Source organism: Oncorhynchus clarkii, chromosome 10 (genome assembly GCF_045791955.1).
Source record: "Oncorhynchus clarkii lewisi isolate Uvic-CL-2024 chromosome 10, UVic_Ocla_1.0, whole genome shotgun sequence".
Taxonomy (NCBI): Eukaryota; Metazoa; Chordata; class Actinopteri; order Salmoniformes; family Salmonidae; genus Oncorhynchus; species Oncorhynchus clarkii.
Window position 1 is genome coordinate 60,386,451 of NC_092156.1, and position 13,202 is coordinate 60,399,652.

The window sequence follows — 13,202 nt, forward strand, 5'->3', positions numbered from 1 at the left end:
GAAAAGAAGAAGAGACCAGCCAAGAAGGCCAAAGTGGTGAAGGAGAGGAAACCACGCAAGGTAAAGGAGGGAGGAGAGGGAGGGAGGAGAGGTAAAACTAAGTACCTCATCTGAAATGAACCCTCCCTTCCTTTCTATCGCTCAACCTCTCTCCTTATTTTTCCTCTTTCCTCTCTTTCTCTACCTTCACCTGTTTTTCTCCCTCTTCCCTTCCACTCTCCCTCCCCCTTTTCTCCCTTCTCCCTCCTTTACTCTCACTCCCCAGAAGAAGCCGAAGGACAGTGGCGCCCCCAAGAGGCCGATGAGCGCCTATTTCCTGTGGCTGAACGCGAGCCGCGAGAGCATCAAAGCAGAGCACCCTGGGATATCCATCACAGAGATCTCCAAGAGGGCCGGGGAGATGTGGAGGGAACTGGGGAAGGAGCAAAAAGTGGTATGAGAGAGGGAGGGGGCTCTCCAGTACTGCAATTGTCCTCCTCTCATCCTTCCCTCTTGTCTTTCTTTTGCTCTCCCTTTCATTAGTGTGTGAAAATGTAGTTCATTGTAATATACATCTTGTTGACTTATTGACTATCTGTCTTTCTTTTTCTCCGCCCCATTCCCATCTCTTTCTCTCTCTCTTTGTCTCTCCCTTTCTCTCTCCCTCTACCCTTTTCTCTCTCTGTCTGTCAGGAGTGGGATGGGAAAGCGGAGGAGGCGAAGAAGAACTATGAGGTAGCGATGAGGGAGTACAGAGAGAGTGGAGGAGGATCCTCTGCCCCCTCCAAAAAGTACAGTATCATGTCCCTGTTAAACACCTACAGTTGAAGTCCGAAGTTTACATACATACACCTTAGCCAAATACATTTAAACTCAGTTTTTCACAATTCCTGACATTTAATCTAGTAAGAATTTCCTGTTTTAGGTCAGTTAGGATCACCACTTTATTTTAAGAATGTGAAATGTCAGAATAATAGTAGAGAGAATTATTAATTTCACCTTTTTTTCTTTCATCACATTCCCAGTGGGTCAGAAGTTGACATACACTCAATTAGTATTTGGTGGCATTGCCTTTAAATTGTTTAACTTGGGTCAAATGTTTAAGGTAGCCTTCTACAAGCTTCCCACAATAAGTTGGGTGAATTTTGGCCCATTCCTCCTGACAGAGCTGGTGTAACTGAGTCAGGCTTGTAGGCCTCCTTGCTCGCACGCTTTTTCAGTTCTGCCCACACATTTTCTATAGGATTCAGGTCAGGGCTTTGTGATGGCCACTCCAATATCTTGACTTTGTTATCCTTAAGCCATTTTGCCACAACTTTGGAAGTATGCTTGGGGTCATTGTCCATTTGGAAGACCCATTTGAGACCAAGCTTAAACTTCCTGACTGATGTCTTGAGATGTTGCTTCAATATCTCCATATAATTTTCCTCCCTCATGATGCCATCTATTTTGTGAAGTGCACCAGTCCCTCCTCCAGCAAAGCACCCCCACAACATGACGCGGCCACCCCCGTGCTTTATGTGTAGTTGCAAACCATAGTCTGGCTTTTTTATGGCGGTTTTGGAGCAGTGGCTTCTTCCTTGCTGAGCGGCCTTTCTGGTTACGTCGATATAGTTCTCGTTTTACTGTGGATATAGATACTTTTGTACATGTTTCTTCCAGCATCTTCACAAGGTTCTTTGCTGTTGTTCTGGGATTGATTTGCACTTTTCGCACCAAAGTACGTTCATCTCTAGGAGACAGAGTGCGTCTCCTTCCTGAGCGACATGACGGCTGCGTGGTCCCATGGTGTTTATACTTGCGAACTATTGTTTGTACAGATGAACGTGGTACCTTCAGGCGTTTGGAAATTGCTCCCAAAGATGAACCAGACTTGTGGAGGTCAACCATTTTTTTGGGCTGAATTCTTTATATTTTCCCATGATGTCATGCAAAGAGGCACTGAGTTTAAAGGTAGGCCTTGAAATACATCCACAGGTACACCTCCAATTGACTCAAATGATGTCAACTAGCCTATCAGAAGCTTCTAAAGTCATGACATCATTTTCTGGAATTTTCCAAGCTGTTTAAAGGCACAGTCAACTTAGTGTATGTAAACTTCTGACCTACTGGAATTGTGATACAGTGAATTATAAGTGAAATAATATGTCTTTAAACAATTGTTGGAATAATTAATTGTGTCATGCACAAAGTAGATGTCCTAACCGACTTGCCAAAACTATCGTTTGTTGACAAGAAATTTGTGGAGTGGTTGAAAAACGAGTTTGTACATACTGTACATACTACACTCTTACAAAAAAAGGTTCTGGATAGAACCAAAAAGGGTTCTATGCTTGCTTCATATAGTGCATTCGGGAAGTATTCAGACCCCCTTCACCTTTTCCACATTTTGTTACGTTGTAAGCTTTAAAAAAAAAGGCAGCCAGCTTGGAGTTTGCCAAAAGGCACCGAAATTACCCTCAGACCATGAGAAACAAGATTCTCTGGTCTGACGAAACCAAGATTGAACTCTTTCACCGTCATGTATGGAGGAAACTGGCACCATCCCTACGGTGAAGCATGGTGGTGGCAGCATCATGCTGTGGGGATGTTTTTCAGCGGCAGGGCATGGGAGACTAGTCACGATCGAGGGAAAGCTGAACGGAGCAAAGTACAGAGAGAACCTTGATGAAAACCTGCTCCAGTACTCAGAACCTCAGACTGGGGAGAAGGTTCACCTTCCAACAGGACAACGACCTTAAACACACAGTCAAGACAACTCAAGAGTTTCTTCAGGACAAGTCTCTGAATGTCCTTGAGTAGCCCAGCCAGAGCCCGGACTTGAACCCGATCAAACATCTCTGGACAGACCTGAAAATAGCTGTGCAACGACGCTCCACATCCAACCTAACAGAGCTTGACAGGATCTGCAGAGAAGAATGGGAGAAACTCCCCAAATACAGGTGTGCCAAGCTTGTAGCGTCATACCCAAGAATACTCGAGGCTGTAATCACTGCCAAAGGTGCTTTAACAAAGTACTGAATACTTATGTAAATGTAATATTTTAGTTTTACATTTTTTTATACATTTGCAACATTTCTAATAACCTGTTTTTGCTATGTCATTATGGGGTATTGTGTGTAGATTGATGTGGGGGAAAAACAATTTAATCCATTTTAGAATATGGCTATAATGTAACAAAATGTGGAAAAAGTGAAGGGGTCTGAATACTTTCCGAATGCACTGTGCATGGCTTCTACATCTACATCTACACCAAAACCTGAACTATAGACCTCGGTTTAAAAGCTGACAGTGTTTTTATATACCTTTTATTTTATTTTGAATCCTGCGGCTCTGTTGGGCTAAATTGCTGTGAGCGCCGCTATCTATCCCAGGATCCTGCCAGATTCCGTATAGGAGGAGAGACGAGAAAGCCCAGCTAGCCTAGTTGTCTCGGCGGGCTCAAATGGAGGCCGCTAATCTAACGCAGGAACTGTGTTTACTTTGCTTTGTTCCGGGACAATGTGGACCGTGCTGACTTTCAATGTAGCAACTGCTTGCGGAGGACTACAGGAGCGAAGCAGCTACTCTTGGCAAGCAAGTAGCAAACCTACATAAGCTACTGAGAAACCCACGTCCACCTACTTTTTATTTTTCTTCCACCCCAGTAGCCGGACGCCGCTCTGGTCTGGTGGTAGTTTCGCCGCCATGTCGCGGCTCTCCACAGCCGACTGGCCGGTGCTTGGCAGGGTTACATCCCCGAATGGGTCTCCCCCTTTCCTAGAGAACGGAACTGTTCTCGACCCAACCAACCAGCCATGGAGTTACGTCATTCGCCTTGGACGTCGAAGAAGGTGTCCTCTGGCAATGGTGGTCTCCATGAGATGTTGAGCCCGGAACTGACACAGACCAAAAACAGATTTGCCGCCCTGGATCCAGAGGTTCCAGCGCCTTCGTCCTGGGTGGGTTCCCAATCAAGATCCTATCTGGAGGTAGCTGCGTCTTCGTCCTTTGTTCTGTCTCCCTCTCCAGTGGCTTCTACCTCGTGTTCAGATCCTCTGACCTCACCCGCTGCCTGAGAGACCGGCCCATTCAACATCACCAGCTGTCATCATAGGCAGCTCTATGGTGGGAAACATCTCGGTTCCCAAGGCAAAAACCCTGTGCTACCCAGGAGCACGAGTACAGAACATAACAAGGCTGCTTCCAACTGTTCTACCACAGATGCCGGGAGCTGACACTGTCGTAGTCCATGTGGGGTCAAACGACATCAGAAGGGCTAGCATGGAACATTTGAAAATGGATTTTAAAGAACTGATTTTAGCATTAAAATAATTTCAGGTCCAGTACCATCGTTGGGCCGCGGGTGTGAAAGATTCAGCAGACTGCTGGCATTACACATCTGGCTAAAAGACTACTGTAGCTCTGCTGGAGTCACTTTTATTGATAACTTTGACACCTTCTGGAAACAGAAGATACTCTACAGGAATGACGGAGTCCATCCATATCATCTTGGCTCCTGGACTCTGTCCACGCATTTCAAGGCTGCGTTGAAACAATGACTGGTAAATGATCCAAGACCAGCTGTCACGCCCTGACCTTAGAGAGCCTTTTTATGTCTCTATTTGGTTTGGTCAGGGTGTGATTTGGGTGGGCATTCTATGTTCTGATTTCTATGTTTTGTGTTTCTATGTTTTGGCCGGGTATGGTTCTCAATCAGGGACAGCTGTCTATCGTTGTCTCTGATTGGGAATCATACTTAGGCAGCCTTTTTCCCTTTTGCTATTGTGGGAAGTTATCTTTGTTAGTGGCACTATTGCCCTTGTAAGCTTCACGGTCGTTTCTTTGTTTTGTTGGCGACATTCATTCAAATAAAGAAAATGTACGCTCACCACGCTGCGCTTTGGTCCACTTCTTCAGACGGTTGTGACACCAGCTCGGTTAATCCCTAACATTGTGACAATGACTAGTCATAATGATGCATCAAATGTACATGATTTTAGGGGCATTGTAAAAAACACAATGTATGTAATTTAATTGATGTACCCCTAATTGCACCCGAATACATCTGTTTATCCTACAGCTATTGTAAGCAGTAATCATGAGCCTATAAACCAGAGTTACACTGTTAGCACTGAGGTGGTGTGCAATAGTAGGAAGACCACTTTATGCCGCTCACCCTGCACTATCAGCTCCAATGTAAATAACATGAGTAAGTCTACCTCTGATAAGCTTCCCAGTAAAGCATTAAAAACAATCAAGCAACCCATAAAAGTGCTAAAAATAGCCCATATTAACATATGTAGCCAAAGAAACAAGGTCCATGAAGTCAATAATTTGCTTGTAACAGATGACATTCATATTCTGACTATCTCTGGAACTCACTTAGATAATACCTTTGATGATACAGTGGTAGCAATGCATGGTTATAACATCTACCGAAAAGACAGAAATGCCAACGGGGGCGGTGTTGCAGTCTATATTCAGCACCACATTAATGTAAAGCTTAGAGACGATCTAATGTTAAATACTGTTGAGGTAATATGGCTACAGGTTCATCTGCCTCACCTAAAGCCCATTCTTGTGGGAAGCTGCTATAGACCACCAAGTGCTAATAGTCAGTATCTGGGTAATATGTGTGAAATGCTTGATAATGTATATGATATCAACAGAGAAGTATATTTTCTGGGTGATTTAAATATTGACTGGCTATCATCAAGCTGCCCACTCAGGAAAAAACATCAAACTGTAACCAGTGCCTGCAACCTGGATCCGGTTGTCAGTCAACCTGCCAGGGTAGTTACAAACAGCACAGGAGTTAAATCATCAACATGTATTGATCACATCTTTACTAATGCTGCAGATATTTGCTTTAAAGCAGTATCCAAATCCATAGTATGTTGTGATCACAATATAATAGCCATATCTAGGAAAACCAAAGTTCCAATGGCTGGGCCTAATATAGTGTGTAAGAGGTCATACAAGACATTTTGTAGTGATTCATATGTTGATGATGTAAAGAATATTTACTGGTCTGTGGTGTGTATTGAGGAGCAACCAGATGCTGCTGGTCTGTGGTGTGTATTGAGGAGCAACCAGATGCTGCTGGTCTGTGGTGTGTATTGAGGAGCAACCAGATGCTGCTGGTCTGTGGTGTGTATTGAGGAGCAACCAGATGCTGCACTTGACGCATTTATGAAAATATGTATTCCAGTTACTAATAAGCATGCACCCATTAAGAAAATGACTGTAAAAACTGTTAAATCCCCTTAGATTGATGAGGAATTGAAAAATGGTATGGTTGAGAGGGATGAGACAAAAGGTATGGCAATTAAGTCTGGCAGCCCAACTGATTGGCAAACGTACTGCAAATTAAGAAATCATGTGACTAAACTAAAGAAAAAATAAACTACACTATGAAACAAAGAAAAATTATATAAAGAATTATAGTAAAAAGCTTTGGGGCACCTTATATCAAATTTTGGGGAAAAAAGTCGCCTCCGTCATTCATTGAATCAGATGGCTCATTCATCACAAAGCCCACTGATATTGCAAACTACTTTAAGACTTCATTGGGATAGGGGGCAGCATTTTCACTTTTGGATGAAAAGCATTCCCAGAGTAAACTGCCTGCTACTCAGTCCCAGATGCTAATATATGCATATTATTAGTATTGGATAGAAAACAATCCGAAGTTTCTAAAACTGTTTAAATGATGTCTGTGAGTATAACAGAACTCATATGGCAGGCAAAAACCTGAGAACAAATCCAACCAGGAAGTGGGAAATCTGAGGTTGGTCGTTTTTCAACTTAGCCCCTATTAAAGACACAGTGGGATATTGGTCATCTTGCACTTCCTAAGCCTTCCACTAGATGTCAACAGTCTTTAGAACGTTGTTTCAGGCTTCTACTGTGAAGGGGGGCTGAATGAGAGGGGAATGAGTCAGAGGTCTGGCAGAGAGCCACGGGCTCGTGACGCGCAGTCATGTGAGAGCGACCTGCGTTCCATTGCTTTTCTACAGACAAAGGAATTGTCCGGTTGGAACATTTTTGAAGATTTATGGTAAAAACATCCTAAAGATTGATTCTATACTATGTTTGACATGTTTCTACGGACTGTACCGGAACTTTTTGGACTTTTCGTCCGACCTTTCCTCTAGACTTGCCCGTGCCCCGTGAGTTTCGATTTGTATACTAAACACGCTAACAAAGGGAGGTGTTTGGACATCTGGGATTCCTGGGAGTGCATCCTGATGAAGATCATCAAAGGTAAGGGAATATTTATAATGCTATTTCTGACTAATGTTGACTACACAACATGGCGGATATTTCTTTGTCTGGTCTGAGCGCCGTACTCAGGTTATTGCATGGTATGCTTTTTCCGTAAAGTTTTTTTGAAATCTGTTTTCTTTATTTTTGTTTTCTTTCTCTGTTTTCTTTATATTTTGGTTAAGTCAGGGTGTGACTAGGGTGGATATGCTAGTTTTTGTATTGTCTAGGGGTTTTGTATTGTCTAGGGTTTTTGTATGTCTAGGGTTTTGTAGGTCTAGGTATTTTTATGTTTATGGTGGCCTGATATGGTTTCCAATCAGAGGCAGCTGTTTATCGTTGTCTCTGATTAGGGATCATATTTAGGTAGCCATTTCCCTTTGGTGATTGCGGGATCTTGTTCTATGTTTAGTTGCCTGTCTGCACTATTCATATAGCTTCACGGTTCGTTTTGTTATTTTGTTTGTTTGTTCAGTGTTTCAATCTTTAAATAAAGAAGAATGTACTCATACCACGCTGCACCTTGGTCTCATTCGTATGAAGAACGTGACAGTGACTTGGTGGTGACCTAACATAATCGTTTGTGGAGCTTTCGCTGTAAAGCCTTTTTGAAATTAGACACTGGCTGGATTAACGAGAATTGTATCTTTAAAATGGTGCCTAAATACTTGTACAGTGGGGCAAAAAAAGTATTTAGTCAGCCACCATTTGGGCAAGTTCTCCCACTTAAAAAGATGAGAGAGGCCTGTAATTTTCATCATAGGTACACTTCAACTATGACAGACAAAAAAAAAATCCAGAAAATCACATTGTAGGATTTTTAATGAATTTATTTGCAAATTATGGTGGAAAATAAGTATTTGGTCACCTACAAACAAGCAAGATTTCTGTCTCTCACAGACCTGTAACTTCTTCTTTAAGAGGCTCCTCTGTCCTCCACTCGTTACCTGTATTAATGGCACCTGTTTGAACTTGTTATCAGTATAAAAGACACCTGTCCACAACCTCAACGAGTCACACTCCAAACTCCACTATGGCCAAGACCAAAGAGCTGTCTAAGGACACCAGAAACAAAATTGTAGACCTGCACCAGGCTGCGAAGACTGAATATGCAATAGGTAAGCAGCTTGGTTTGAAGAAATCAACTGTGGGAGCAATTATTAGGAAATGGAAGACATACAAGACCACTGACAATCTCCCTCGATCTGGGGCTCCACGCAAGATCTCACCCCGTGGGGTCAAATTGCAGGCATTGCCACTCCTATTTGCTATATCTTCAATTTAAGCCCACTAGAGAGCATGTGCCCTCAGGCCTGGAGGGAAGCTACAGTTATTCCGCTACCCAATAATAGTAAAGCCCCCTTTACTGGCTCAAATAGCTGACCAATCAGCCTGTTACCAACCCTTAGTAAACTTCTGGAAAATAAATATGTTTCCATAATATAATCCATTTAGAATCAGGAATTCCCCAGGGTAGCTGTTTAGGCCCCTTGCTTTTTCCCTTTTTACTAAAGACATGCCACTGACTTTGAGTAAAGCCAGAGTGTCTATGTATGCGGATGGCTCAACGCTATACATGTCAGCTATTACAGCGACTGAAATGACTGCAACACTCAACAAAGAGCTGCAGTTAGTTTCAGAGTGGGTGGCAAGGAATAAGTTAGCCTAAATATTTCTAAAACTAAAAGCATTGTATTTGGAACAAAACACTCACTAAACCCTAAACCTCAACTAAATCTTGTAATAAATCATGTGGAAATTGAGCAAGTTGAGATGACTAAACTGCTTTGAGTAACCCTAGATTGTAAACTGTCAGGGTCAAAAGATATTGATGCAGCAGTACCTAAGATGGGGAGAAGTGTGTCTATAATAAAGCGACGTTTTGCCTTCTTAACAACACTATCAACAAGGAAGGTCCTACAGGCCCTAATTTTGTCGCACCTTGACTACTGTTCAGTCGTGTGGTCAAGTGCCACAAAAAAGGACTTAGGAAAATTGCAATTGGCTCAGAACAGGGCCGCACGGCTGGCCCTTGAATGTACACAGAGAGCTAAAATTAATAAAATGCATGTCAATCTCTCCTGGCTGAAAGAGAGATTGACTTCATCACTACTTTTATTTATGAGAGGTATTGACATGTTGAATGCACCGAGCTGTCTGTCTAAACTACTGGCACAAAGCTCGGACCCCCATGCATACCCCACAAGATATGCCACAAGAGGTCTCTTCACAGTCCCCAAGTCCAGAACAGACTATGGGAGGCACACAGTACTACATAGAGCCATGACTACATGGAACTCTATTCCACATCAAGTAACTGACGCAAGCAGTAAAATGTTATTTAAAAAACAGATTAAAAAAACACCTTATGGAACAGCGGGGACTGTGAAGCAACACAAACATTGGCACAGACACATGCATACACACACACACACATGATAACATACACACTATACATACACATGTATTTAATACTGTAGATATGTGGTACTGGTGGAGTAGGGGCCTGAGAGCACACAGTGTGTTGTGAAATCTGTGAATGTATTGTAATGTTTTTAAAATTGTATAAACTTCCTTAGTTTTGCTGGACCCCAGGCAGCAGCTAATGGGGATCCATAATAAATACAAATACATCTGCATTTCTTGCTGTTTGGGGTTTTAAGCTGGGTTTCTGTATAGCACTTTGTAACATTGGCTGATGTAAAAATAAAAAAAAGGCTTTATAAATCCATTTGATTGATTGATTAAGATTCAATATAGAACCGAAGTTGGTTCCATATAGAATCCTGTAGGAAACCCGAGGGTTCTATATGGAAACAATTTTGGTTCAGTGAGAAGAAGCCCTTGGGTTCTGATCAAAGAACTCTACAAAGGGTTTTATATAGAACCTTTACGGGTGCCATATTCATGGGTTGCAAGTTTCGTCACAATATTGTTTTGAACGTTCATTTTGGACTGATACTCGACTGAGCATTCAGTGCATTACAGTGACTTGGAAATACAATGACATTCAAAAGGAGACAAATATTTAGTAGGAAAACCTTTTGTTATCATTTGGATGTCTCCAGATTGACTTTAGATGCAGCTAGCTAGCTGGCTAAGATTGAGGAGAGGCCACCGGATTTTAGCTCGCTAATGTTAGCATTGCTAGCTATTTTTGACAAACTTTGCTAGCTAATGACAACATTGCAATCTGTCTAAAGTAAATTTGACGACATGATAATGCTGGCAAAGTTGTTTCCTACTAAATATGTGACAACTTTAGCAATGCCATTGTATTTCCAGGCACTGTAATGTAATTTAAACCTAACAGTAGTTAGCCTCTGTCCAGAATGACTGGGCTTATCACCACATTAGGGCACCACTATGGCACCACCGAGTGACGGAGGTGCAACCTATGAATATGAAGCAAGCACTAGAACCCTTTTTGGTTTTATCCAGAACCTTTTTTTCTAAGAGTGTAGATACAATTGATGCACTACTTGTACATAATTTGCAGTATATATAACGTGGGGTGGTTTCCCAGACACAGATTAAGCATACTGCTAGACTAGAAATCATTTCTAATTGAGATTCTCCATTGAACATGCTTTTTAATCCAGGACTAGGTTTCTGTCACGCCTGCTCCCGCTTCCCCTCTCTGGCGCTCGAGGGCTCCCGTCATTACGTACACCTGTCACCATCGTTACACGCAACATCGCTCATTGGACTCAACAGGACTCCTTTACTTTGTTGATTGCCCCTTTATATCTGTCTGCTCCTCAGTTTGTTCCCCGTGTCAGCATTATTGCCGTTTTGTTTCCCCTCTCCAAGACGCTGTCCATTTTCTTTTCCTGTCCATGTTTCATTAAATGTTCACTCCCTGTACTTGCTTCTCATCTCCAGCGTCGGTCCTTACAGTATCATAGATTTATCATGAAAGAGTTTTGCTAAACATCACAGCAAAAGGTGCATCATATTTGAAGCATTTTTGTCTGAATGTTTGCTCATTTATCATGTCTTTAATCTATCACTTCCTCTTTTTCATGTGTTCAGGGAGAGGAAAAAGAAGGGAGGGAAGAGTGATGAGAAGAATAAGAAGGGGACGTCTGGTGGAGGGAGGGAGCGAGAGAGGGAGAGGACGACAGGAAACGACAGCTTTAAGAGCAGGGAGTTTATCTCCAGCGAAGAGAGCTCCTCAGAGTCAGACAGAGGCAAGGGCAAACGCAAACGCAAGGTGAGGACAATGTACTTCACATATAACATTTTGCTACAAGTATGGCATTTCAGACAATTGTTTTGTTTAATCATGTTCACACCTCTTCTTTTACCCTCTATCTCTCTCTCCCCATCTCTCTCTCAGGGTTCAGATGAACTAGAGGAGGTGGCCTCGACCCCACCCAGTTCTGACTCAGGATCAGACTGAGGCGCGCCTGAGAGGAGCGAGAGAAAGAGAGGGAAGAACATGGAGAGGGAAAAGAGGGCAAAGTGTGGAGAGGGGTTGTGAACTCTCTACCGCCCTCCGTTCCTCTCTCTCATACGCTTGTTCTATTCTATTTTAAAGCACAGGAATCAAGTATGAAGATAATTCATACCGATGTATTCAAAAATATTCTGTCCAGGAATTGTAAAACGATCCCCCTCATCTCAGGAAGTGAAATACTGTATTTAATGATTTTAGCCCAGTGCAAAAATCCCATAACCTGACCAGTGTCATGACTACATTTCCCAGCTACACATGCATGACACTGTCTGTTGGTTTAGGCTGTGAACAACTCAGGTAAAAACCCTTGCCTGCTGTTAAATGTAGTTTTCCAGAATATTACTAAATTAAATATTATAAGTAAATGCTCTTTTCCATGTCTTGAGTGTTTTGGTGCTGACTGGCGTAAATGCTGTCTTTCACATAACGTAACACATGTTCACAAACACACACACACATAAACAACCATTTGCTATTAGCGAAGCACAATAAACATTCTATGGTTATTCCACACGGTTTAGAAGGATGTGTGGTGTTGGACTGAGTTAGAGGAAGGAGGAGGGCTGTGGTTTCAATATACCATGGTGTGGTCAACTATGAGCAGTGCGAATGACGGGGAGGAACGGAGAGAGGGACGGATGGAGGAGGCCTGTCTTTTAAGTGTCTGTGCGTAGTCTGATACTGATGACAAGCGCTCTAACGGATATCAATTCTCTCTCCCCTCTCCTTCTCAGCCAACCACAACATCTATTTTCTCGTTCTTTCTCTCTCACACACTCCCTTTTGTTCTCCCTCTCTCAGTTTCTCTGCACACCCTTTCTCTCCAACCACAACATATTCTGTATATGACAGCTACATTGTTTATCTACCACAACACTTACCCTCTTCTCTCTACATGCTAGCCCTGGATTGATATAACTTTAAACAGTAGATATATTTTTTATTGTCACATACACCGGATAGGTGCAGTGAAATGTGTTGTTTTACAGGGTCAGCCGTAGTACAGCGCCCCTGGAGCAAATTAGTGTTGTGCCTTTTTGTTGTTTCTCTCTCCCCTTCTCCTTCGTCTTCTGTCTGTCCTCTCCAGCCCTCTAGCTCTCTCCTTCCTCTCAGACCACTTACTAGGTAATCTAATTGAAGGTGTGGATGAGTTGTATTTATCATCTATTAAGTCAATTCCCTTTCTCTCTCCATCTCTTTCTCTCAGTCTCTCCCCAGCTGTCTTTCTCTTTCTCCCCCTCTCTCTCGTTCTCCAATTTCTAAGGAAATCTAATAACAAGTTGGAAAGAACTTCCTAGTATCTGTATTTTCTAACGGCGCCACAATCATCATTATGAGAAATATAACTCTCTGGGCGCATCCCAAATGGCGCCCTATTCCTTATATAGTGCACTACTTTCGACCAGGGCCTATAGCGTGTAATTTGGGACTTAGCATCTGTCTCTCTGTTAGCCCAGAGGGTTATGGTGTACTGTATACTTAACAGGGTCATGCCTTAAAAACGTACAATCCG

General features: G+C 42.6%; 1 protein-coding gene across 2 annotated transcripts in view; it reads left to right on the plus strand.

Moving 5' to 3' along the window:
- The window catches only part of LOC139418870 (structure specific recognition protein 1b), a 22,087-nt gene extending 10,033 nt beyond the window's left edge, over positions 1-12,054 (plus strand). Inside the window, exons 15-19 of one of the 2 annotated variants that reach the window (XM_071168626.1) lie at positions 1-60; positions 266-433; positions 673-770; positions 11,263-11,443; positions 11,570-12,054. The exon at positions 1-60 is cut by the window's left edge and continues 58 nt beyond it. In XM_071168626.1, coding sequence (XP_071024727.1) covers positions 1-60; positions 266-433; positions 673-770; positions 11,263-11,443; positions 11,570-11,632 — 570 coding nt within the window. In that variant the 3' untranslated portion in view covers positions 11,633-12,054. The remainder of the gene's footprint in view (positions 61-265; positions 434-672; positions 771-11,262; positions 11,444-11,569) is intronic. The other variant, XM_071168627.1, reaches the window with a different exon arrangement.
- Positions 12,055-13,202: the final 1,148 nt, after the last annotated feature.